Raw genomic sequence first — 27,603 nt, forward strand, 5'->3', positions numbered from 1 at the left:
GGATGACATCCACGTCTGCGGGTATGAAATGAAGGAGGAGCCCGAGCCACCTGTCCAGGTCGCAGGTGGCTTAATGAGGCACTTGCAGTAGATGTGAGGCTACAAAACACTGAATGAGACAAAGAAAGCGCTCTGGCTCGGAAGCCGAAGATCCCGCAGCGCCCGTTCCTAATTTGCCTAGGTTCCGGGCGCATCCTGGAGCCTCCCGCCTGTGCGGCGGCAGGGAACCACCACACAGGGATAACGCCCCGCCCGAGTTCCAGGAGCAACTGCTCGGGGAGGGGGCGCGGCTCGGCGGCCCGCCGAGGGGGAGGGAGCCCTACACGCACCGCCTCTTGTTTTGGAGGCCCGCGTGGTCCTGCCTCATTGGCCGCCGTGGAGCCCGAGGCCCCGGGGGAGGCGGAGCGGCCTCCGCAGCTGTAGTCCCCGGGTTCTCCCGGCCGCCGGCCCCGCCTTCCGGCAGGAGGCCGACTCGCGGTCGCGCGGGGACCACAACTCCCACAAGGCGCCGCGCTCGGAGGGGGCGTGGCCGGGGCGAAGGGGAAGCCAGGGGCGGGGCCGCCTAGGGGATGAAGTGGGGGGCGCTCGGCTCTCCAGCCTCACTCGCAGCTGCGGGGAGCTGGGGAGTGTGGGCCCCGCCTCCGGACGGGCGCGCAGACCTCTGACCCTGGAGTCTCTCAGCTGCCGGGAACCGTCCCCTTGGGTCGTCGCCCGGGCCGCCCGCCGTTCCCCGGCCCCGAGGGGCCCGGCCGGCCACGGTGGGGGGAGAGGTCAGCATGAGCCGGGGGGCCCGGCGGGCCGGCGCCGGGCAGGGGGCGGCGGTCGCAGTGCAGCTGCTGGTCACCCTGAGCTTCCTCCCGAGCGTCGTCGAGGCCCAGGTGAGCCCGAGTGATGGCGGGGCGGGGACGCCCGGCCGAACGCCAGCGGTAGCGGCGAACGGGCCGCGGCCGGGGAGCGGGGAGGGCCGGGGCCGGACCCCGAGGGGCTTCTGGCGAGCGGAAAGGGCTGGGGGCTGGAACCCGAACCGTCACGTCCAGGAAACGTCTGCGAACCGCTTGCGGTGTGTGCGGGGATGGCGACGCTCGTGGGGCGATGGCAGTAGAAAGAGGAAGATGGTGACGGTCCCCTGAGGTGCTTTCGCTTTTCTTTCTGATTTTTTAAGCGGCTGGGAGTGTGGTGGGAGATGAGATGGGAATGAAAACGTCATCAGCTGTTTTGGGAAGAGAACGCGCGGTAGAAAGGGTGAAGCCCTCCCCTTCAACGGGGAGGGGAGGTGGATCCCCGCGCCCCGCAAAAGTGGAGTGGGTAGGGAGGGGGACAAGACTTAACTTCCTTGAACTTTTGGACTAGAGAGCCCCTCGGCTTCTACCCTTGCTCTAGCACCTTTCCTTGCTTGGGACTGCTGTGTTTTTTACCCAACTTGTGCCATGTCGGCTAGGTGGCATCTCCAGGTGAGCCCAAGTAAGAAACTGGGGTAGGGGGGCTGTGTCTGGCCTTACAAGGCCTATCAGTAATGAGGTGATGGCTGGAGAGTCAATTAGAATTTGTGGGCTGCCTTTGTGAAACCTTTTTTACCTAAGTGTTCTCACTACGCTGGAAATCGAGGGTTTTGGAAACCAGAGCCTTTGCCTTGCAAGCCCTGTTTGCTTCTTTCTACAGAAGAATTTGAATAGCCTGCCAGGTGCTGCTATGCCTTGTCTGCACCTGCTACAAAGTGGCAAAACTGCTGAGAGAGAGAGAGAGAGAGAGCGCGAGAGAGAGGTGTCTCAGGTGGCTCGATAATGAGGGGAGATGTCATTTGAAGCAATTAATGCTCATTGCTGAGAAAAACTGAAGCTATGAGTGTAACCGTGTAAACATGTTTTTCTGACTTTATTCACGTACTTTTTTTCATGGCGTTACGGTGTTGTGCACTAAATCCCAGAAAGCCTGAATATCCTATTTGTGTGAATATTTTTTTAAATGAATGATTTGGTAAAAAAAAATAAATAAAAGGGGCAGACTTGGATTCGGTGTTGGTGAGCATGTTAAAAATGCAGATTCTCTGGCCCCACTGCCACATCTTTTGATTTAGTGGATCTGGATGCGACCCAGGGATCAGCAATTTTAAACAAACCTTGTTTGTAAGTAACTGTAATGCAGTTATCCTCTGAACTACCTTTTGAACCCTGCTTAGACAACACTGAAATAGTGGAAATCTGGAAATCTTCTAAAAAGTAAATTTTCCAAATTGTCTTTAGCAAAATTATTTTCTAGCTACTGGTTGGGTGATAGGGTTTTGGGTGGAATATACATTTAGGTATTTTTCTAAAAGGGGATTTTTCTCATTTTTTTCTTTTTATAGCCTATATTAATTGTATACTTTGTCATCAATCTGGAAACTTCACTTCAGGTTTTTTCATCTAATTACATGTGTTACTGTTTTATAATTGCATGTGTACTTTTATTTTATCCCAATGAATATATGTCATTTTATCATGTCCAAATGAATACATATAGTTCCAAAATTAAAGATTTGTGCATATTCAAAGTAGCTTTGTGCCAAACAGTCCTCAAAAGTGGATACATTTGGTTTTTGTTTCCAGTGGTATTTTCTAATATAGTGTTGGAGCATATTATAGATAGTATTTTAATTCCAACATGTTTAAATATCTGTTACCTCATTTTATTGGATCTGTCTCCCAGAAGTGCGCCTATTAAGGTAACTGAAGTTCAAAAAGCTTACATGACTAATATCACTTCTTAAGTGCACAAGATTAAACTGGAGCCCTAGTAGGCCCCCTTTTCTTCTGCACAATACATCTCAGCATGCTTGCTTCTTTAGGGTATCGAAATAAAGCAGAGGGAGACCCAGGAAAATAAAGTGGAAATAAGATAGTTCTTTCACTTCTCTTATGTGTGCTAAATTGGGAGGGGAAATAAAAGCCCAGTAAAGCATAAAGGGAAAAATTGGATTTAAAAAAAAAAAATACCTCCATTTATAAGAAATCATTTAGGAAGAGGGATATATTGAATATGTCTCCTTGGAATGAAAGCATAAAGTTATTTTTGAGCACATAAAATGATAGGCATTTGTATATCTCAAACCCCTTTTTCTTTTTTATTTTTTTTTTTAGATTTTATTTATGTGAGACAGCATGAACCGGTGGGGGTGTGGGGAGGCGAGGAGCAGAGGGAGAACAATTTGGGGCTTGATCCCAGGAACCAGAGATCATGACCTGGGCCAAAGTCAGATGTTTAACCAACTGAGCGACCCAGGCACCCCTCATACCCCATTTTCTTATAAATTAAATGCAAATGTGCTTTGTAGTCTGGGAAGCACTACAAAGGAAAGACATAGTGCATATAAGTGGTATGACAAGTTAATCTTCCTGTAAAGAAGTAATTTTAGTCAGATGTATTTTTAAGTCTTTCTAAATGCATCTGAGGTGGCATGAAATCAGAGAATACATAGAGTCCCCCTGTTCCCAATAGAAAGCTGATCTTGAGACTCAAATAGTGTTGTTCCAGTCCATTACCCGGAGGATTTTCCCCCAACCCTGAAGATCTTGACTTTCTGCTGTAATAGCTCCTTAGTGTGGTATGGACAAGAAATAAAGGCTCAGTGTGTGCCCAAAGAGAGGAAACTAAAAGGAGACCCCACCATAAAGCTTGAACTCCTAAGAGCTACATCCTCAGTATGAGAAATGAGTCCTACCAGGAATAAGGGAAAAGTAAGAAACTTGCTAGGGAAGGGGGAAAAGACTCCCTTGAGAATCTATAACCATGAACCAGCTCTTATAAAGGTTTGCAGACCAAGTTCATGGCACCTATGCTAGGAAAAGCTTCAAGTGGAAAATTTAATTTGTAGCAGACCTAGGTGGGTATGCCCCTAGTTTACTTATAGTAAGAGCAAATATCCATCCCCTCTGGAGGAATTTATTTTCAACCCAGGCCCTAAAGAACTCTTGAAGATATAGTGCCAAGGAGAATAAGCAGCTAATAGTCAAAAATCACTAAACACTAGGCACCGTGAATGAGGTACTAGAAATATAGACTATGGAAAAAGACCTGTCATGACCTTAGATTCTGAAAATGTCAGAGCTAATTTAAACACATTAAACATAGTGAATTTAAATACAAAGGGATGGTTGGCAGAGACAGAGACCTTGCCCTGAAACTATGGAAAGGGAACAAGAGATTTTAAAGAATGATAAAAAAAAAATTAAAACATAATGTGATGGGATTTCTAGAGCTGAAATTAAAAACTCAATGGATGGATTAGATAGCTGATTCATCCAGCAGAAGAAATGATTATGAACCAGGCAACCATTTTGTGTCTTTTTCTACTTAATCCTCCAACACTTTCCCTTTTCTTAGCTTCGTACTTCACTAACAAAATTGGAGTAATCAATGTAATCCATATGTGTTTACCTATTAGTCTCTGTACCCACACATCATGACTTCCAAAGGATTATCGTAGATGAACTATGAACTCTTATCAAAGGCTAATCCCTCTCTTTTGTATATTAGGTCCCATTCCTTCTTTCAAGGACATGGCTCAAGCAAATCTTCCCTTTCTCTCCTGGATCATTAATTTGTCCTTGTCTGATGGACTGGTGCTGTCATCCTAAAACGTAGTGGTAATTCTAGTTTACAGTTCTCTCTCGACCCGCCCGTCTCTTCCTGGCTCCGCTCCATTTTTCTGTCCTCTTCTATAGAGAAACTCCTCAAATGAATTATCCTTATTCCTTCCATTCTGGTCCTCTCTTCAGCCTACTCCAGTCAAACTTTTGCCCCTACCACTCCTCAGAAACTGCTCTTGTCAAGGTCACTAATGTCTTCCTTGTCGTTAAAGCCAGTAGTTAGTTTTTAAACCTTAGCTTTATCTATAGACAGCATTTGTTCCCACAGTTAATCACTTACTCTCCTTGAAATACTTTTTTTCTTTGGGCTTCCAGGATGTACTTTTCTGATTTTTGTCTTGTCTTTCAGGCTAGTCTTTCTGGTTATCCTTTGCTTGTTTCTCCTCTTTCAACCCCACCCATGACCCCTGGGATGGGGAGAGGGGTGCTAGAGATTGAGCTCTGTAAAAGCTCTTAAAACAAGATTGATGAGTTTCCAGGTGGGTGAATACAGACCCTTGCTGGGAGGGGGGCTCGGAGGCAGGGAAGGTCTGTACTTGCACCCCCCAATACCTTGCCCTATGCCCCTATCTATCCTATTTGGCACTTCCTGAGTTGTATCCTTTACAATAAACCAGAAAACAAGCGTTTCCCTGGTTCTGTAAGCCATTGCAAATTACTGAACTTGAGAAGATAGTCGTGGGAACCCCCAATTTATAGCTGGTCAGTCAGAAGTACTGGTGGCTTGGAACTTGGGACTGATATCTAAGGTGGGGACAGTCTTTGTGACTGAGCCCTTAATTTGTGAGGTCTGCTCTAACTCTAGATGGTATCAGAACTGAATTGGGCACCCAGTTGGTGTTGGAGAGTTGGAGAATTGGTTGATGTGAGAAAACCCCAAGTTCCATTAAAGCCAAAGTCTTATAATGGTCTCCTATTTTTCCTTTTCACCTACTACATAGTCCTCGTTGTTCCTCAGAAACTTTGGGCCAGCTGACTGCCTCGGGGCATTTATATTTTTGTGTTCCCAATGCCTGGAGTGCTTCCCCGCCCCCCACTCTCCCAAATTGTGTGGCTTGTTCCTTTTCCTCTTTCAAGTATTGCCAGAATTTCACAAGACCTTTTGTAACTCTCCTTTTAAAAATAGGAGCAGCTCAGTCCTGCAATGCCTGTCTGCATTCCCTGGTTTTCCTATTACTTTATTACCATCTGACAGACTCTGTACTTGGCTTATTTTTTTTTTCTTTCCTATGAGAATGTAAGCTCATGGAGGGCAGAAATTTTTTTTTTTTTTCTTTTTCTTTCTACTACTTCTGCACTTCCAGCAGCTAGAACAGTGCAAGGCTTATATTAGGTAGATCCTCAAATATGTTGAATGAATGAATGAATGAATGAGTGAATCAATAAAGGAATGGAAAATAAAAGCAAATGAATTATTCAGAATGAATCTCAGAGGAATAATGGGATAGTAAATTTTAAAGAGAGCTTAAGAGACATGGTCTAATATGTCTGGTTGGAGTTCCAGAAGAATGTACTAGAATAGGGAACAAGTATCGATTCCTGCATGTTAATATGAAAAAGACAACCCAGTAGAAAAATGAAAAAAAGGCAGGTATTTCACACAAGAAGAAATACAAATGTCTTATAGAACATAAAACATACTTCATTAGTACAAAAATTCATGCTTACTAGATTGGCAAAAATTTTAAAAATATCAAATATTGGTAAGGATAGGATTTAGCAGTAACTTCTGTCTGCTGTTGGTAGGATTATAAATTGGCATACCTATTTTGAAAATGAGCTATAATAATTCCACTTGTAATCATATAAGCTGGAGAAACTCTTACACACATATATATAGGGAGATAATGAAAAATACATTTGTGTAGCATTATTCTTTAACTTAATCTGGAAACAGCCGAAGTATGGATTGCATTAGTTTCCTCTTGCTGCTCTAACAAATTACCACAAATTTAGTGGCTTAAAACAATACAAATTTATGATCACATAATGCTGTATGTAGGCCAGGAGTCTGAAAATGGGTTTTACAGGGGTAAAACCAAGGTATCAACAAGGCTGCGTTTCTTCTGGAGGCTCTAGGGGAGAATCATTCCTTCCCTTTTCCAAGCTTCTAGAGGCTGCTTTGTTCCTGGCATATGTCCTTTTCCCCTGTCTTAAAAGCCAGTAATGTAGCATCTTCCAGTCTGACTCTGACACTTGTCTTCCTCTTACAAGGATCTTAGTATTGAGTCCACTTAAATAATCCAGTATAATCTTAACCATCTCAAGATGCTTAATCACATCTGCAGAGTCACTTTTGCTGTGTACAGTAACATATTCACATGCTTCAGGAATTAGGGCATGGATATCTTTGGGGGGGCATTATTCTGCCTACCTTACAGGTCAACAATAGAACAAATACCTTGTGATATTTTCATATAATGCAACATTTATAGCAGGGAAAAATGAATGAGGATAAAACTCATTATGGTGGGTAGCTGTCAAAATATTAGCAAAAGAAGTACATCACAATATAATTCACACGATAGATGCCATTAATATTAAGGTTCAAAAACAAGCCCTCTATATTGTTTAGGGATATAGCATTTGTGATGAAATTAGAAGGAAAAGTAAAGAAATTAACAAAAATAATTCTACCTCCAGGGGGAGGGAGATGGCCATAATTAGAAGGGACTTGAAAGATAATAGCCGTATTCTATCTCTATTATTTTTAAAGATTATTTTAGAAAGAGGTGGGGTGGGGAGAGGGAGAGAAGCAGGTTCCTTGCTGAGCAGGGAGCATGAAGGGACAGGCTGAGGCTCCACCCCAAGACCCTGAGATCAGGACCTGAGCTGAAACCAGGAGTCAGATGCTCGACCAGTGAGGCACCCAGGCGCCCCTCTATTTCTCTTTTTAAACATTTTGGTGATATGCAGGTTTTTGTCTTAGTAGTTGTCCTTAAGAATTAGAAATAAACATGATAATTTTGTATACCTTACCCCAGCCTCTACCACAATTAAAATATATTTAAAAACCCCCAAATATGATGGTTTACTGAAAAGCAACAATTTAAGAAAAATTCGTAAGAAAGAGCAATCACTGGATAAAATATTTTTAAAACCTCAAAAGTTGTCAGTTGGTATTTCTACTCCCCCTACCCGCTGCAATTACTTAGAATTTGAAGTTTTATAAATAGTAAGCTAGAGAAATGGAATGAAATTCAATAGAGTTAGTGCCAGGATCTTAGTAACTAGGATAGTAAAGCATCCGGAATTCTAGGGCCAAAATTGTTGTTAACGATCCTTTGGTCTTTAAAGATAATATACCTCTGACTCTTTATGGTGTAGGGAGTTTGGGAACACATTTGCATTCCTAGAGGAAAAGCATGAGAAAGTAACATCCGGGAAGTTCTGGTTTCCATTTTCTGATCATCTTTGCATAAATTCCTCCAATGGATCATACAAATGATCCTTAACAACGTAGGTCCCATTTTTGTTTTTAAATCTTAACCTTAAATGAGATAGTTGTAGGTTCCATTAAGTTGTAAGAAATAATACAAAAAAAATACCACCTACACTGTGTCTAGTTTTCCCCAACAGTACCATTTTGCAAACATACAGTGCAATATTATCACCAGGTCATTGACATTGATGTACTCTGCTGATCTTAATCAGCTTCCCCCTACTCTCACTTGTGTCTGTATGTATTTTGTTCACTTTTTATCACACATTTAGGTTTGTGTATCCACCACCATAGTCAAGATACTGAACAATGTCATCACCACAAGGATCCTTCCTTTTGCCCTTAAGAAAGTTAATTTTTTTTTAGGGAGGGAGTGGTGACGGGGGGCAAAGGAAGAGGGAGAGAATCTCAGACTCTCCACTGAGCACGGAGCCCATCACAGGGCTCAGTCTCACAACCCTGAGATCATGACTTGAGCCGAAACCAAGAGTCAGAATCTCAACTGACTGAGCCACCCAGGTGCCCTTCCTCTTGCCCTTTTATGACCACACTTACCTCCTTTTTACCCTTCTCCCCGACTCCGACTCCTATCCCTACTCCGGTCCTTAAGCCCTGGCAACCAATAAACTGTTCTCCATTTCAAAAATGTTGTCTAAATGAAATCACATAGTATGTACCCTTTTGGGGTTGGCTTTTTTCACTCAGCCTGATTCCCTGAAGATTCATCCAAGATGTGGCTGGATGTCAGTGAGTCCCATTTTTAAATTTAGCTGAAGAATGTTTTATGGAAGTTTTGGATTCTGAACTCATTTTGTAAACATCAGTTTCTGTTCAGTTAATGTATACTTTGAGTAGTGGATAAAGCATGTATTTTTAAGTGCGATTGACTTGGGACTAAGTCTCATTTCTACTTTGGAAAAATTATTTTAACCATGCTAAGCCTTAATTCTCTAATGTGTAAAATGAGAATAATACCTATTTCATAGAATATTTCAAGACTAAATGAGGTAACATGTAATGTTCTTATCACAATGCTTATCACATAAGTGTTCCATAAGTGGCAGTAGAAAAGGTAGTGTTACTACGGCAATATTATTACAGTCTATGACTTTTAGGTTAGTCTTGGAAGAAATTGCTTTAGCATTCCACCTACTTCTTGGATTTTATGTATGTTTGGGGAACAGAAGGAACATTCAATATATTTCTCTAGCCACTCAACAATAATGCTTAGTTCTTCAGAATAGGTATATCTAATCCTTATATTGTTTTTTACTTAATCGGCCATAGTAAAAATAAATGATTGCTTTAATGTTATGTATCTTTTTTTATAAAGGATTTTATTTATTAGAGAACGAATGGGAGAGTGGTAGAGAGAGAGAGGGAGAAGCAGACCCCCTGCTGAGCAGGGAGCCTGACACAGGGCTCCATCCCAGGACCTTGGGATCACGACCCGAGCTGAAGGCAGAGGCTTAACTGACTGAGCCACCCAGGCGCCCCTTTAACGTTATGTATCTTAACAAAGACTAGTTACCTTGAATGAATAAATTATCTTTTTATATAATAGTACAGATTTGTTAAGCTTGGAATATCTATAATTTACATATTTTAAATTTTATATATATATTTTACCCCCTAGGTCACCGGAGTCCTGGATGATTGCCTGTGTGATATTGATAGCATTGATAACTTTAACACCTTCAAAATCTTCCCCAAAATAAAAAAATTGCAAGAGCGAGACTACTTCCGTTATTACAAGGTATAGTTACAGTTTTTGATTCCGTTAGTAGCAAAGATTTTTACATGGCTGTTTACAGATGTGACTTTTATGATCCTTTTGAAAATCCATTTTGACTTCTCAGCACCCTCTGCGCTTTTTGTCAGTGGAATGTATTAAGTACTGTAGTGAGACCTGATCGTCTTTTTGAACACTAAGAACCTGAACCCTCTTCTTATGTTTGGGGCATTCCTCATCTTTCAGTTTTGGTTTTGAGACAGAGACTCCTTCCACAGAAGCTGAAAATGCTGCAGACTTAACCTGTCAGCCTTCGTTGTAACTTAGGCTTCGCCCCCTAGACCCCTCCCCAGGCTCCGTGCTGTGCTGATGGCCAAGTCCTGTGTTAGCGCTGTTCACGGTGTAAGCACCGCAGCAGCAGACATCTCCTGGGGAGCTCACTGGAAGGGCTGCCAAACCAGGCTGAGGGTACAAGCAGAACACCCTTCGGAGTAATACCGCGGAATGGGTTCTTAAATCGAACCATCTACTCTAGACCTTTACAAAATAAAAAACCAATGATCGTTTAAAGGTAGCACCAATAAGGCAATGTTCAAAAGAGCAGCATTTTAAATTTAAAAACAGTATTTTCAAGCAGCTGTTATGCTTTGCTGTGCTCTTGCTCTCAATATTCAAATGGGTTTATAATTTCTTTGATTTTCATTTTTAGTTTATTTTAAAAACTGAGCATGGTTTTCTTTTTTGTCCTGATTCTATATAGCTATCTTAGTCTTTAAATATTTGAGGATTAAAAAAAAAAAAATTAGAGCAGGAACTAATGGCCATTCTTTTTATGTCACCACCAAAATTTTGGCACAGTTAGCCATTTCCCATATTTTTGCAACACTTTATACAGGTGTCAAATTTCTGGGAGAAATTTCTCCCTAATTTCTGGAAAAACACTTATACAGGTGTCTAATTGGTCTAATTGACCAAAAGAGGGAAAGACACTTTGGTTAACAATCCTATTTGTGTAACTATGTGGGGAGAGTGATTGTTTTCTCAAAGGAATATTAGGGGATATTACAGAAGAAGGAAAAATGGAAGTTGGATAGGCAAAATAACAGTGTTCTAAGAAAGTGTTCTGACCAATTTAATGAAATTACTCTATGTGTAATGGGGGTATCCTCACACTTGCCCAAGGGAGGGTAATGCAGTGATTTAGTTAATGGGTTTGTCTCCAAGTCCAGGATATTCAGGTGATATCTATTCCTTTTCTAGTTCTGCCAACCTGTAAATTAAACAAAAAGGACATTTAACTGCCACCAGTATGCTGTCCATACACTAGTGGCAGAAAAGGAAAGCAAAGAGAATAGCTTAATTTTAAACATGTGCATCCATACTTATGATTGAGCAAGCAAGGATACAGAGGTAGAAGCAACAGTCTACCCGTCACCCGCTCAGTTGGCTGCTGTAGTTGGTATTTACAGTTTCTTAAACTATTCATTCCGTTCCTTTATTCACCAACTATTTTTTGAATGATTACTTTGCAGTAGGTGCTATTCTTTTTTTTTTTCCAGAGTTTTCCTTTTTTTTTTTTTTTTTTTTTAAGATTTTGTTTATTTGTCAGAGAGAGAGAGAGAAAGAGAGCACAAGCAGGGGGAGTGGCAGGCAGAGGGAGAAGCAGACTCCCCGCTGAGCAAGACTCGATCCCAGGACCCTGCGATCATGACCTGAGCTGAAGGCAGATGCTTAACCAACTAAGCCACCCAGGTGTCCTGCAGTAGGCACTATTCTAACTGCTGTGGATACAATAGTGAATAACACACAGACTGACTTCATGAAACTTTTATTCTGATTAGGAAGGCAAACAATAAACAATGAAATATAATTTCATATGGTTAATAAAGTAAGTGCTATGGAGAAAAATAAAGTAGGAGATAGAAAGAGTAAGTTAATGGGGTGGGGAAGGTAGGTAGCTTTATTTTTATTTTAAAGCTTTTATTTTTAAAGAAGATGATCAGGAAAGGAAGGTATTCATGCTCTGCCATTTGAGTAAAGACCTACATAATGTGAAAGCCATGACAAGACATGGAGAGAGAACATTCCAGGGAAGGGGAGTAGAACCTCAGGTATAAAGGTCTTGAATGCAGGCGTAAAGGTTTAGAGTGTTTGAGGAATAAGAAGACTGGTATAGCTGGAGCAAAGTGAGTGAGCTACAGAGAGTTGGAAAGGTAGGTAGGAGCCAGATTTTTTAAAAAAAGTATATTATGGGCCTTGTTCAGCACATAAGGATGTTGAATTTTAGTGTAAGTTGATAAGCTTTTGGAGGGATTTGTACAAAATAGACTGTCAGGGTGTGTGACAGGAAATAGAGAAACCATGTAGGAGGTTTTTGCGTGAGACCAGATGGAAGGGAATAGGGTTCTGGAATAGGGCAGTAGAGTTGGAAGAAGTAAAAAGTGAGCAAATGAGCATCGTATATAAGAGGTAACACCAACAAACTTGTCTGATGGAGTGAACGTAAGCTGTGAGAGCAGAAGTGAAATCAAAGATGATGTGGCATTTTGAGCATATTACAAAAAAAAATGTATCCTGACCAAGTTAATCTTATTCTAAGAATGCAAGGACAAGGCTTTTAGGTCTTCAACACAGTTCAACACGCGTTCCTAATTTTTAAAAAATTTAATAGGAATGATGGATCCATCCTTAATGTGATAATTTTAATCCTAACATTAGCATTGCCACCATCTTGCTTTTTGGGAAATAGTAGAGGATTCTCACTTAGGTGAGGGACCAAGACAAGGGTACCCACTCTCTTCTTTACTGCTGGAGGTATTAGTATACCAAACGAGAAAAAAGCAACCAGAGGCACAAACATTTTTGAAGAATAAGTAAAACTATCTCCATTTATAGATGACAAAAGTATACTAGAAAACTCAAATAATGAACAAAATGATTAAAAAATGCATTAAGATAGCAGGCTATAAACTTAATATACAAAAACCCATATCTTCATAAATATAAACAACGAGAAGATATGACGAAACTAAATCCCCATTTACATTAAGCAGTGAAAGAAGATGAAATATATAGGAGTAAATGAATCAATAAATCTGCACAACCTAGAGGAGGAAAGCTTCAAAACACTACTGAGAGACACAAAGTAGGCTTCAAGAAATGGACTGATGTCTTTGTAGCATAAAGATGTTAATTCTCTCCACGTTAACGTATAAATTTAATGTGATCTTCATAAAAGTGCCAATAGTTTTCTACTGGAGCTGGACAAGTTGTTACAGCTTAAGTTCTCTGGGAAGCAGATTCTGAGACCATGGTTAGTGGGCAAGGGGTTAATTAGGGACCGCTCATGGCACCGACAGCTCGGGGAGTGAAAAGAGCAGAGGGAGAGGTAAAGCTATGAGTCAGCCTCTGTGGAAACATCAGGTGACCCTCTGGGAGTCCTTCAGATGGGATGGCCCTCCAGAGGTGTCCCCACTTGCAGGAGAGGTCTGTGCCTTTGCAGCCCTACATCAGTCATCTGATGAAGGCCACCATTGGAAGGGGTGGTGTGACCTTGGGCAAAGTGGCTGTCTTCAGCTGAGGTTGGCTGCCTCATTTCCAGAATTTCAGAAGCTAATGTTTCCGGAAGCTGGGGTAATAAACCCTTATTCCTGAAGGGTGATGTGAGCAGCACGTTGCAGTGTCCACTACAGTCTACTCCTTGCACTGTGTATTAGTTTTCTACCACTGCATTACAAATTAGCCTAGAATGTAGCAACTTAAAACAGCACACTGAGAAGGTGGCATTTGGGGAAGATCTAAAGGGAGTAAGAAAGCAAGTCATGTTGGTATCTGGAGCAAGCAATACTTCAGGCAGAGGGAACGGCAGGAGCAAAGGCCCTGAGACCACAGTGTGTCTCATGTATTTGAGGAACAACATGGAGGCCAGTGAAGAAGGGGCAGAGAGCAGAGGAGCCAGACCATGGAAGGCATTCTTGGCCATTATAGGGACTTGGATTTTGAACTGACCCAATTTTCAGAGGTATTGTATGTGGGGTAAGAAAGCAAGGAGTCGAGGTTGATGCCAGGATTTGGGCCTGAAGATCTAGAATAATGGAGTTGCTGTTTACTGAGATGGCAATAAGAATGTCCTGTGGAGGGGCACCTGGGTGGCTCAGTCGTTAAGCATCTGCCTTTGGCTCAGGTCATGATCCCAGGGTCCTGGGATCAAGCCCTGCATCGGGTGCCCTGCTCAGCGGGAAGCCTGCTTCTCCCACTCGCACACCCCTTGCTTGTATTCCCTTTCTTGCCATGTCTCTTTCTCTGTCAAATAAATAAATAAAATCTTTAAAAAAAAAAATGTCCTGTGGAGATATCAGCGAGGCATTGGACATACAAGCCAGGAGCTCGAGGAACCTGCAGTTGCCAAACAAACATCCCTTTGCCTGGAAATCTCCTTCTCTAGGAAACTTCTAGTCCTACCCAATTTACATGTTACCAAAAGGAGGCATTCCCTGACAACTCCATGGTCAGAGTTGACCACTCTCTCTTCCTGTTGCCAGTCTCTATGTATTGTTGCCTTTTCCTCTGTAATATAGGTGTTAATTATTCTATTTGTTGAGATGTCTATTTTTTTTTTTTTTTAGAGCAAATGTTCGCGTGCATGTGTCAGAGAGGGAGGGGCAGAGAGAGAGGGAGAGAGAGAATCCCAAGCAGGTTCCATGCCCAGTGCAGAGCCCAACATGGGGCTCAGTCTCACGGTCCTGAGATCATGACCTGAGCCAAAATCAAGAGTCAGACACTTAACCGACTGAGCCACTCAGGTGTCCCTATTGAGCTGCCTATTATGTGTCCGAGGCATTGGGGATAAAATAATGAATAAAGCAACATCTCAATCCTGACAGTGGGGGATACAGACAATAAACAAGTCAGTAATATTCAGGCAGTGGCAAGTGCTATAAAAAGAATATAAAACAGGGTGTGGGGTGCATATTGGGCACTACTTTGGAGAGTCGGGTCAGGGAAGGTCCTGGATGAGGTGAAGGGAGCAGGTCATAAGATGTGGTGTGACAGTATGGGCAAAGAGAAGGCTGCTGTAAAGGCCTCGAGACAGAAGGGAGAGCATGGTGCCTGCTGTGTGGACAACAGATGGTAGTAGAAGCAAGGAACCTGGAGGGGTCTAGGCGGGAAGGGAAGCGGTGGCAGTGGAGGCGGTGGGAAGACATCGATAACGAATTGCTTGTAGGAGATAGGAAAGGAGTTTGGGCTTCCATTAAGTTCAATGTAAGAAAATCCAGAGTTTTTAACTATGGTTAAAATGTCCTGATTGGGGGGGGGGGGCACCTGGGTGGCTCAGATGGTTAAGCGTCTGCCTTCGGCTCAGGTCATGATCCCAGCGTCGTGGGATCGAGCCCCACATCGGGCTCCTGGCTCAGCGAGGAGCCTGCTTCTCCCTCTGCCTCTCTCCCTGCTCATGCTTTTTCTCTATCTCTGTGTCTCAAATGAATAAATAAAATCTTTAAAAAAAATTGTCTTGATGGTGAAAATGGTCTGCCCCTGTCCTATGTCTACCCTCATCCCCCCACTAAAAGTCGGCTAAACTGCGTGGTTTTTTGTTTGTTTGTTTGTTTGTTTTTTTCAGTTCTCACAACTGTTCAAGCTGTATCACTTTATCCAAACACATGTTTTTCCTAACATTCATCCATCCTAAAATATTACCTCCTCAGAGGCCACCATCCATCAGCCCCCCCCATTATTTTCCATCACAAACTCTGGATGTTCCTTTGTAGCACTTACCACGATTTGTAGTTGAACAAACATACAAACGTGTGATTTCTATTCCCTCCTGTAGGCTGTAAGTTCCGGGTGGGGGAGTGCTTTTTTACATCTCTTTTTGTCCTAGACCCTACACAATGCCAGACAGACCGTGGGTGCTCAGTACACACTGAAGTGGGTGAGTGCTAGAGAGAACCCTAGTGAGTAAGGTAACAGTAAGATGCTGACGGACATTAAAGTAGAACGCTCTCCAGGGTCTGCAGAGGAGCAGTGTACTTGGACTTTAAAGTGTCAGAGGACTAATAACTTATTTTTTTTTAATTAATATTACATCTGGATGTCAGAAAAACTGCAGTTGTTTAAAATTCTGAACTCTGTAGATGCCACAGGATAGGAAGCTTTTTCTTCTTCCTACCACCATGTCACTGGTGCCCAGCACAGGGACACCTGGAGAGCATTGCAGAACCGTGCCACACATGTACTAATGTTAACCAATCTTTCTCTCAAGGTCAATCTGAAGAGACCATGTCCTTTCTGGGCAGAAGATGGCCATTGTTCAATAAAAGACTGCCATGTGGAGCCCTGTCCAGAGGTAAAATAAATTAAAAAAAAATAATAGGGAAAACATTGCTTCCTCTTGGGCTCTTAGATAAGTGTGAATTTGTATTTTAGGCCACTTTTGATGGATTTAGACTTGTCCTCAAATTCATATGGTGTCAGCTCTCTTTTTAACCAGATTACTGAAGATTTATTTTATACTCATCACCAAAATGGGTTTGAAGACACTCTTGTATCCAGTAGTATAGATTGGTTGTGGAAGTATAGTATGATTCTAAGACAAATGGAAAATTGGGGGCCTGTTCTAGGACTGGATCTACAATTGGCTAACTCTGATTTCAGGCTTTATTGAATATACATCTTGTTTCATAAGAAAAGTGATGCTACTGGGCCTTAAATTTTACATTTAGAGTGGGAATTAGAAGTGGGTAAAGAGGAGGAATTTCACTTGGTCTTGTTACCTTAAAAAAAAAAAAAGCTATACTTACATTTTAGACTTTGTTTTTTGACATCTAGCATAGTTGATACTTCTTAAACAGTAATTCATTATAAGTTCTGTTTTCATTTCACTTTTTGCTTTTCTTACCTAATCAGTTAATCTAGTTATCCTTAAAAATGGGAAAAAACCATCTTAACCAATGTCCTTTCTAAAGGGACAATTAAAAAAACTCTCTTCATTTTCCTTTGAGAATAAAATGTTTTTTTTTTAACTTTTTAGTTTGAAATAATTTCAGACCTACAGAAAAATTGGGAGAATAATACCAACAGTCCTCACTTATTTTTGTTCAGATTCCCTAAATGTTTATCACGTTTGCTTTATTATTCTCTGTATATATACATGTTAATATTTTCTGAATTATTTGGGTATAAGTTACTAACATGGTGATACTTTACCCCTAATTACTTGAGTGTGTTTCCTTAAAAACAAGATTATTCTCTTATCTAACCACAATGTAATTAAAAAAATCAGGAAATTAACATTAATTATAATACTGATGTCTAATTTATAGACCTTAGTCATACATTGCTAAATGACTTAATGTGCTATATAGCTAAAAAAAAGTGTTAAAATATAGTGTTATATTCATTTCATGTGTACAAAATAGTGATTCAGTAGTTCCACGTATTACTCAGTGCTCATCAAGATAGATAAGTGTACTCTTAATCCACTTCACCTGTTTCAGCCATTGCCCCCTCCCACCTCCCTTCTGGTAACCATCTGTTTGTTCTGTATAGTTAAGAGTTGTTTGGTTTGTCTCTCTCTCTCTTTTTTGTTCTTTTGTTTGTTTTGCTTCTTAAATTCCACATATGAGTGAAATCATATGGTAATTATCTTTCTCTGACTGGCTTATTTCCCTAAGCATTATACTCTCTAGATCCATCCATGTTTTTGCAAATGGCAGGACTTCATTCTTTTTTTTATGGCTGAATAATATTCCATTGTATAAGTATATACCACATCTTCTTTATCCATTCATCTATTGATGGATGCTTGGGCTGCTTCGTGGTTTGTCTATTGTAAATAATGATGCTATAAACATAGGGGTGCATATATCCCTTCAAATTAGTGATTTTGTATTCTTTGGGTAAATACCTAGTAGTGCAATTGCTGCATCATAGGGTAGTTCTATTTTTGATTTTTCAAGGAATCTGCATGCTGTCTTCCACAGTGGCTGCACCAGCTTGCATTCCCACCAACAGTGTAGGAGGGTTCCCCTTTCTCCGCATCCCCGCCAACATCTGTCTTTTCCTGACTTGTTAAGTTTAGCCATTCTGACTGGTGTGAGGTGGTCTCTCATTGAGATTTGGATTTGGATTGCCCTGATGTCAAGTGATGTTGAGTATTTTCTCATGTGTCTGTTGGCCATCTGGATGTCTTCTTTGGAGAAATGTCTGTTCATGTCTTCTGCCCATTTTTTAATTGGATTATTTGGGATTTTTTGGTGTTGAGTTGTATCAGTTCTTTATATAATTTGGATAATAACCCTTAATTGGTTATATCATTTGCAAATATCTTCTCCCAATTAGTAGGTTGTCTTTTAGTTTTATTGGTTGTTTCCTTTGCTGTGCAGAAGCTTTTTATTTTAGTGTAATCTCACTAGTTTATTTTTGCTGTTGTTTTACTTGCCTCAGGAGACTTACCTAGAAAGATATTGCTGTGGTCAGTGTCCGAGAAATAACTGCCTGTGCTGTCTTCTAGGAATTTTATGGTGTTAGGTCTCACATTTAGGTCCCTAATCCATTTTGAGTTTTTGTGTACAGTGCAAGGAGTCCAGTTTCATTCTTTTGCATGTAGGCATGCAGTTACCCTTTGCTGAAGAGACTTTTTCCCATTAAATATTCTTGCCTTCTTTGTCCGAGATTAATTGACAATAGCATCATGGCTTTATTTCTGTGCTCTGTATTTTGTTCTGTTGATCTATGTGTCTTTTTTTGTGCCAGCACCATACCGTTTTGATTACTACAGATTTGTAATATAATTTGAAATCTGGAATCATGTTCCCTCCAGTTTTGATTTTCTTTTTCAAGATTGCTTTGGCTATTCGGGGTCTTTTGTGGTTCCATACAAATTTTAGGATGTGTTTTTTCTAGTTCTATGAAAAATGCTGTTAATATTTTGATACGGATTGCATTAAATGTGTAGCTTGCTTTGGGTAGTGTAGACATTTAACAGTATTTGTTCTTGTAATCCATGAGCATGGAATGTCTTTACATTTCTTTGTATCAGCTTCTTTCATGAGTGTTTTATAGTTTTCACAATCAGGTCTTTCACCTCTTTGCTAAGTTTATTTGTAGCTGTTTTATTATTTTTGGTGCAGCTGTAAGTGGGATCGTTTTCTTAATTTCTCTTTCCCCTGCTTCCTTATTAGTGTATAGAAATGTAACAGATTTTTGTACATTGATTTATGTCCTGAACTTAACTCATTTTTCAGGTCTGGTAGTTTTTTGGTGGAGTCTTTTGAGTTTTCTATATATAGTATGTCATCTGCAAATAGTGAGTGTTTGACTTCTTCCTTACCAATCTGGTTGCCTTTTTGTTGTCTGATTGCTGTCACTAGGACATCTAGTACTATGCTGAATAAAAATGGTGAGAGTGACATCCTTGTCCTGTTCCTGACGCTAGGGGAAAAGCTCTCAGTTTTTCCCCATTGAGTATAATATTAGCTATGGGTTTTCTGTCTAAGGCCTTTATTATAGTTGAGGTATGTTTCCTATAAACCTACTTTGTTGAGGGTTATTAATCATGCACGGATGCTGTATTTTATCGAATGCTTTTTCTGCCTCTGTTGAAATGATCCTAAGGTTCTTTTCCTTTCTCTTACTGATATGATGTATCACACTGATTGATTTGCAAATATTGAACCACCCTCGCAACCGGGAATAAAGCCCACTTGATCATGGTGAATGATTTTTTTTTAATGGATTGTTGGACTTGGTTTGCTAGTATTTTGTAGAGGATTTTTGCATCTGTGTTCATCAAAGGTATTGGCCTGTAGTTGTTTGTGTATTTTTAATTTAAAAAAATCTTTTTATTATTTTTTTTTTTGTAGTTCTGTTTTTTAGTGGTGTCTTTATCTGGTTTCGGTATCAGGATAATGCTGGCCTCAGAGAATGAACTTGGAAATTTTCCTTCCTCTTCTATTTTTTTTTTTTTTTAAATAGTTTGAGAAGAATAGGTATTAACTCTTCTTGGAATGTTTGGTAGAATTTGCCTATGAAGCTGTCTGGTCCGGGAGTTTTGTTGGAATTTTTTGATTACTGATTCAATTTCATTGCTGGTTATCAGTCTGTTCAAATTTTCTTTCTTCCTGTTGCTGTTTTGGTAGATTATATGGATCTAGAAATTTGTCCATTTCTTCTAGGTTGTCCAGTTTTTTGGTATATAATTTTTCATAATATTCTCCTACAGTTGCTTGTATTTTTGTGGTGTCTGTTGTTACTCTCTTTCATTTGCAATTTTGTTTGGGTCCTCTCTCTTTTTCTCTCTCTCCCTTTTTTTAAATGAGCCTGGCTAGAGGTTTATCAATTTTGTTGATCTTTTGTAGGAACCAGCTCCTGATTTCATAGATCTCTTCTATTTTGTTTTTAAAATTTTTCTGTATCATTTATTTGTGCTCTGATCTTTATTATTTCCTTCTGCTCGTTTTGGGTTTTGCTATTCTTTTTGCATCTCCTTTATGTGTAAATTTAGGTTGTTTGAGATTTTTCCTGCTTCTTGAGGTAGGCCTGTATTGCTCTAAACTTCCCTCTTAGAACTACTTTTGCTGCATCCTCAAGATTTTGGACCATTGTTTCATTTTCATTTGTTTCCATGTAATTTTTTATTTCTTCTTTGATGTCTTGGGTGACTCATTCAGTGTTTAGTAGCATGTTATTTAACCTCTATGAATTTGTGCTCTTTCCAGTTTTTTTCTTGCGGTTGACTTCTAGTTTCATAGTGTTGTGGTCAGAAAAGATGCATGGTATGACTTCGATCTTCTTGACTTTGTTGAGGCTTCTTTTCTGGGCTAATAAGTGATCTGTTCTGGAGAATGTTCTGTGTGCCCTTGCAAAGAATATGTATCTGCTGTTTTAGGATGGAATGTTCTGAAACTATCTTTTAAATCCATCTGGTCTGGTGTGTCATTCAAAGCCATTGTTGTTGTTGTTTTTTAAGATTTTATTTATTCATTTGACAGAGAGAGACACAGCGAGAGAGGGAACACAAGCAGGGAGAGTGGGAGAGGGAGAAGCAGGCTTCCCATGGAGCAGGGAGCCCGATGCGGGGCTTGATCCTAGGGCCCTGGGATCATGACCTGAGCTGAAGGCAGACGCTTAACGACTGAGCCACCCAGGCACCCCTAAAGCCGTTGTTTCCCTGTTGATTTTCTGTTGGGACAATCTGTCCATTGATGTAAGAGGGGTGTTATAGTCCCCTCTTGTTATTGTATTCCTATCAATTAGTTTTTTTATGTTTAACTGTTTGTGTATTTGGGTGCTCCTGAGTTGTGTGCATAAATATTTATAATTGTTATATCTTCTTGTTGGATTCTCCTCTTCATTATTGTATAGTGTTCTTCTTTGTCTCTTGTTACAGTCTTTGTTTTAAAGTCTATTTTGTTTGATAGAAGTATTGCTACTCTGGCTTTCTTTTGACCTCCATTTGCATGACAAATCTTTCTTCATCCTCTTACTTTCAATCTGCAGTTGTTTTTAGGTCTGTAATGAGTCTATTGTAGGCAGCATTATAGATGGATCTTGTTTTTTTATCCACTCTATGTAATCCAGAGACATCCACCCTATGTCTTTGGATTAGAGCATCTAGTCCATTTATATTCAAAGTTGTTATTGATAAGTATAAATTTATTACCAAGTTGTTACTTGCTTTGTGATTGTTTTGTAGTTTTTCTCTAATCCTTCCCTTGCTCTTTTTCGTGGTGTTTTGCCTTTCTTTAGTGATATACTTGGATTCCTTTTTCTTTATTCTTTTCATATCTGATGCTGGTTTTGATTTGTGGTTACCATTAGGTTTGTATATAGCATCTTCCGCATATAGCAGTCTATGTTAAGTTGATGGTTGCTTAAGTTTGAACCCATTCTTTATTCCTTTCTGCCCAACATTTTAGGTATATGGTGTCATATTTTGTATCCTTTGTGAATCTCTTGACTGATATTTACAGATATACTTATTTTTATACTGCTTTTATGTTTCCTACTTTTCATACTCTTAATTCCAGTTTTTTCGTTCCAAAGTGTCCCCTTTAACATTTGTTGTATGGCTGGTGTAGTAGTCATAAATTCCTATAGGTTTTGTCTGAGAAACTCTTTATCTTTCCTTCTATTCTGAATGACAGCCTTGCTGGATAGAGTATTCTTGGCTGCAGATTTTTCTTCTCAGTGCTTTCAATATATCATGCCACTCTCTTCTGGCCTACAAAGTTTCTGCTAAAAAAAAATCAGCTGATAGATTTTTGTGGTTTCCCCTTGTATGTAGCGGTTTTCTTTTCTCTTGCTGCTTTTAAAATTTTTTCTTAATCACTACTTTTTGCCATTTTAATTACTATGTGTCTTCGTGTGGATCACCTTGGGTTGATTTTTGTCTGGGGATCTCTGTGCCTCCTGGATCTCAGTATCTGTTTCCTTCCCCAGATTCAGGAAGTTTTTAGCTATTGTTTCTTCAACTAAAATTTCTCTTTTCTTTTTCTTCTTCTTCTGGGATCCCTGTAATTTGAATGTCATTACACTTAATGGAGTCACTGAGTTCCCTAAGTCTGTTCTCATTTTGTATAATTTTTTTTCTCTCACATGCTCAGCTTGATTACTTTCCATTACTCTGTCTTCCAGGTTGTTAATTCATTTGCCTGTTTCCTCTAGCCTACTATTTATTCCATTTAGTGTATTTTTATTTTCATTATTGTGTTCTTCATCTCTGATGTGTTCTTTTTTATTTCTGTGTTAAGGGTCTCACTGATGTCCTCCACTCTTTTCTCAAGTCCAGTGAGTATGTTTATGATCATTACTTTAAATTTTCTATCAGTCATACTACTTACATCCATTTCACTTTGGTCTCTTGCTGTGATTTTTTTTAAAATTAACATATAATGTATTATTTGTTTCAGGGGTACAGGTCTGTGATTCATTAGTCTTATGCAGTTCACAGCGCTCACCATAGCACATACCCTCCCCGGTGTCCCTCACCCAGCCACCCCATCCTTCCCACCCCACCTCCACTCCAGCAACCCTCAGTTACTTTCCTGAGATTAAGAGTCTCTTATGGTTTATCTCCCTCTCTGGTTTCATCTTGTTTCATTTTTCCTTCCCTTCCCCTATGATCCTTTCTCAAATTCCTCATATCAGTGAGATCATATGATACTTGTCTTTCTCTGATTGACTTATTTCGCTTAGCATAATACCCTCTAGTTCCATCCATGTAGTTGCAAATGGCAAGATTTCTTTTTTTTTTTGATGGCTATGTAATCCATTGTATATTATATACCACATCATCTTTATCCATTCATCTGTTGATGGACATCTAGGCTCTTTCCATAGTTTGACTATTGTGGACATTGCTGCAAAAACGGCGGGGTGCATGTGCCCCTTCAGATCACTACATTTGTATCTTGGGGGTAAATACCCAGCAGTGGAACTGCTGAGTTGTAGGGTAGCTCTATTTTCAACTTTGTGAGGAACCCCTGTACTGTTTTCCAGAGTGGCTGCACCAGCTTTCTTGCTGTGGTTTTGTCCTGTTCTTTCATTTGGGACATATTCCTCATCTCATTTTGTCTTATTCTCTATATCTGTTTCTGTGTGTTTGGCAAAGTCAGCTATGCGTCCTCTTGAAGTTCATGGCCTTATGAAGAAGAGGTGCTGTAGTGCCCCGCAGTGCAGTTGTCCCCTGTTCTCCAGGACCTGGCAGTTCAGGGAGTGTCTCCTATGTGTGTTGCATATGCTCTGCTATTGTATCCTGGCTACTTTTTTCCTTTAGTCTAGTTGTCTGCAGAGGCTCTCTTAGCCTGTTGTGGGCTGTTGTTTGGTGCCCTGCTGGGGTGTGGCACATTTTAACAAGGTGTGCTGGTCTGTTTGTGAAATGATACCTGTTGCCTGCACTGGTGGTTGGGAGGCTGTGTGGGTGGGGGACCAGTTTTAACAGGGTGTGCCTTGAGTTTCTGCAGGACCCACAGCTCCTGGACCAAGGCCCTGCAACGTGTGGGTCAGGAGAAGCTGCATTGGCGATGTTTACATTGGTGGTCTTCTGTGGGAGGGGATCCGCAGCCAGAACTGAGGCAAATGTGTTGAAAAGGGGATCTGCCCAAGGTGGGGGTAGGGCTCAGTGTAAGCAGTTTAGGTAGGGGGTGTTGCATAGTGCTGGTTCCTGCAGATGCCTATGTGTTATGCTGGGTTAGGGGTAGAGGGTGAGGGAAATGGTGCCTGCCTCCTTTGTTCCTGGAAGGGTCTCTCCCTGTGATCCCTGACTCTCTGGACATGCTCTGAGATTAGTTAAGTAAATCTCCCTCCCATATGCCCTAGGCGTTTTTCAAATTGCTGCTTCTGTGCTGTAGCTACCTGGGCTGTTTGCATGCTCTCTTTTTTAAGAGCAGGAACTCTACTTCCTAATGCCTTTCAGACTCTTCCCAGAGTGGAGCTGCTGATTTTTCAGATTCCAGGCTTCAAGTCCCGCTGGTTGTAGGAACTCATGAAATTTGGACCCTCTGGCGTTCAAAGTCAAGAGTTATGGGGATTGGTCTTCCCCGTGCACGTGTGATAGTCTGTTTCTCACCCTCTCCGTGCCTCCAGCTCTTGACTGTGGACAGCCAAGGCCTGTTTGATTCCCCACTGCATCTCTACCCTTCCTGCCCAATTCGATGTGGCCTCTTCTTTGCCTTTAGTTGTGGAGTTTGTTCTGCCAGACTCTGGGCTGTTTTCTGGATTATTTGTGCTGATGTTTCTGTTACCTAGTTGTGCCCACGGGGTGAGGTGAGCTGGGGTCCTCCTACCCTGCCATCTTCCCGGCCTCAGTCCCAGCTCGGTTTGGTTTGTTTCATGCTGGATTTTAGTTATTAGTTTTACATTTATCATTACTTCTAATAATTCTGTTTTGTGATTGTTATCTGTTGTTCATGACAATCATCTGTGATGCCTACCCCAGTATTTCTGGAAGGCTTGTTGTTAAGATTTGCGGAAGTCAAGTTACTGCATTTAGTAGCATCAAACCTTTAAAAAAGCTGCTAAAGATTTTGGTTTTAGCACATTATACTGTACTAGTCAGAGGACACACTGCAGCCAGAAGTCACTTTTGGTTAGTATTTATTCCACGTTTTAAATTCAGGGTGCGTGGCTGCTAGATTTGACTTGAGTTTTATAGTCTTTTCTGCCTTCTGTTAGATGTACTAGCAAACACCGAAATAATAAAATACTGACAGCAAGTAACATTTTAATCTATTAATCTTTTTATTGATTAGGGAAATATCTCTTATTATTTATTCCATTATTCTGACAGGAAGATATTTATTCTGAATATTTGGTTAAATTTACCTATGTTAAAATTTATCATGAAACATGAAAAGATTTTAATAGGTAATTTGCTATGCCGTAGATTCAGATGTTGTAAATCGGTCCCCTAGATTGATCAGAGGACCAACCTGTGATTTTCTGCTTTCAGATTTGATTTTTTGTTTAAAATTGTGTCTGATAAACCGGTTATGATTTCTAGATTTGTTTATTAAAGCCCCAAAACTAATTATTGGCTTTGTAGAAAAGAAAGCTGGATCTACATGTGGATTTTCTTTTTTTTTTTTTAATTTAAATCCACTTTTTATTCTTTCATAGATTTTAACAATTATACACAACTTTTAACATAAAGATAGTGAAATCTCAAGGATAAGGAGGCAATATATATATGGCCTCTTCAATTCGTTCTTCAGGATGGAAGGAAATTTCCAAAGGGTACAATGTGTGAGATTTAACACTGGAAAAATACATATGAAACTTGTTTAACTGGCTCCACTTAGGACCAGGCATAGCACAATATAGAACTGCATCATCTTTTTAAAAGATTGTTGTAATTTTAACACATTCTCACCAAAGAAATATGATCAGTGACCAATTTGAAATTCTACAACATGTAGGTGGAAGGACACTTACAATGAATAGCAGAGCATCTTCTATCTCTAGCCTCTTCACACCCATACATCAACATTCTTAAAAGGAAGTAGGAATTACATTGTAAATTCAGAACAACAAAAAACAAACTTGGTCAAACTTTCTTCATCATATCATTCATTACTATCACAGTCCTAGTTTGCTGGTCAGTTTAAGGTAGGAATAGAACATTTTTGAAATCCTTTTCATTTCCACTGGTCTTAGGGCCTCTGGGTAGGAGGCCACATTGGAAGCAATACATGTGGATTTTCTATTAGTAAACCCTGATTACTTAGATTGGTAAACCCTAGGTGAATCCTATGGACCAAAGAACTAATTCTTTTGGTATTAGTCCCAAACTGCCTTCACTTTAAATGTCAATTTAGAGCTGAAATTAAGATTGAGCATAAAATTTTTCAAAGAACTTTGAAAATTTTTAGAGCTTCTGTTTCTGTGGTAAGAAAGTTTGTGGAAAAGTGATTTTTGTCAGGTTTTTTTTTAACTTAAAAATTATGTAAACTATTCCATACTGCATGAGCTCAAATTATAGCTGATTTTGACACTCTTATTTTGTATATGTCATTCAGTTTGCTAAACTATGATTTACAAGTCCATAAATTGGTGTAATTCTTTACCATTTATCTTAAAAGAGGTAGTATGAAAACAGAATTTGAGTGTTCAGTTTTTCATCATAGACTAAAATAGGCTTTGTATTTGAGCAATGGCATTACTAATTTGTGAACAAATCTCAAAAAAAAAAAAAAGATAACTTCCTAAATTTTTCTTGTTGCTATTCTTTTAAGAGCAAAATTCCAGTCGGAATTAAAGCTGGGAGTTCTAATAAGGTGAGTCACTTTTCTTCCTTGAATATTTTTGCTTTACATTGTGAAACTTACCATTTACTGCTTGACAGTGGTTGCAGAAGGGAACTGTACTGGGGCTAGTTGGGAGTGGGCACATTTTGCCCCACAGTCCCAACTTTCTAATTCTTGCAGCAAGCAGAGAGCTTGTATGTTTTTATAGTTAAATTATATAGCTTCTTTTGAGATATTTCAATTCTGTTTTCTTTAGAAGAACTATAGAAGTATAGTATAACCACAGTATCAGATGGCCTGTGCAACAGGTGCTATATCGTGCATGTATTTTTAGTCTTGTGTTCCAACTAATCAACCTGTCCTATTCAGGATTATATTTTATAGACCAAACAGTTAGATCAAGGTATTTGGAGCATAGTACTTTTAAATGGCATTAAAATATTGCTGTGTTAAAAGATTACCCTTTTCTTCTTATAAGCATGTCATAATTTACTTAGCTGTGCGTGTTTTTAGATAACCGTTTACTTCTAGTTTTTCACTGTCATGTACACAGAATAAAGATCATCATACCCTCTCCCTCTGCTTTCTCTCTCCATTTTCTTTTTGTGTTTTCTGCCCTGTATGGTCTTTTTGTTTGTGTTTACTCTCCTTTATTTTTGTTTCAGATATAAAATAAAGTGTTAGAGACATTTGACATCCCTTCTGGACTCCTTCCCAAACCCATTCTGTTTCCTCCCTCCCCAGAGATAGCCACTTTTTTGAAATGGATGTGTGTCCTTTTGCAATACTTCTTACTTTTCAACTTCCATTGCACGTGTACCCACAAGTAATGTATAGATCTTTTAATACGTAGTTTTAAAACATTAAGATTATATTTTTTATTTTAAAAATATTTTCTCAGGGTGCCTGGGTGGCTCAGTTGGTTAAGCGAGTGCCTTCGGCTCAGGTCATGATCCTGGAGTCCCGGGATCGAGTCCCACATCGGGCTCCCTGCTCTGCGGGGAGTCTGCTTCTCCCTCTGACCCTCTTCCCTCTCGTGCTCTCTATTTCTCATTCTCT

At 40.1% G+C, this 27,603-nt stretch overlaps 1 protein-coding gene across 5 annotated transcripts in view; it reads left to right on the forward strand.

Moving 5' to 3' along the window:
* The first annotated feature begins 547 nt into the window (after positions 1 to 547).
* ERO1B (endoplasmic reticulum oxidoreductase 1 beta) overlaps positions 548 to 27,603 on the forward strand; it is a 61,079-nt gene continuing 34,023 nt past the window's right edge. For 3 of the 5 annotated variants that reach the window (XM_027596151.2, XM_027596152.2, XM_027596154.2), the window contains exons 1-4: positions 548 to 878; positions 9,704 to 9,823; positions 16,062 to 16,145; positions 26,533 to 26,574. In XM_027596151.2, coding sequence (XP_027451952.1) covers positions 777 to 878; positions 9,704 to 9,823; positions 16,062 to 16,145; positions 26,533 to 26,574 — 348 coding nt within the window. In that variant the 5' untranslated portion in view covers positions 548 to 776. Of the gene's footprint in view, positions 879 to 9,703; positions 9,824 to 16,061; positions 16,146 to 22,551; positions 22,589 to 26,532; positions 26,575 to 27,603 lie in introns of all 5 variants that reach the window. The other 2 variants (XM_027596156.2, XM_027596155.2) reach the window with 2 other exon arrangements.

This window comes from Zalophus californianus, chromosome 15 (assembly GCF_009762305.2).
Source record: "Zalophus californianus isolate mZalCal1 chromosome 15, mZalCal1.pri.v2, whole genome shotgun sequence".
NCBI lineage: Eukaryota > Metazoa > Chordata > Mammalia > Carnivora > Otariidae > Zalophus > Zalophus californianus.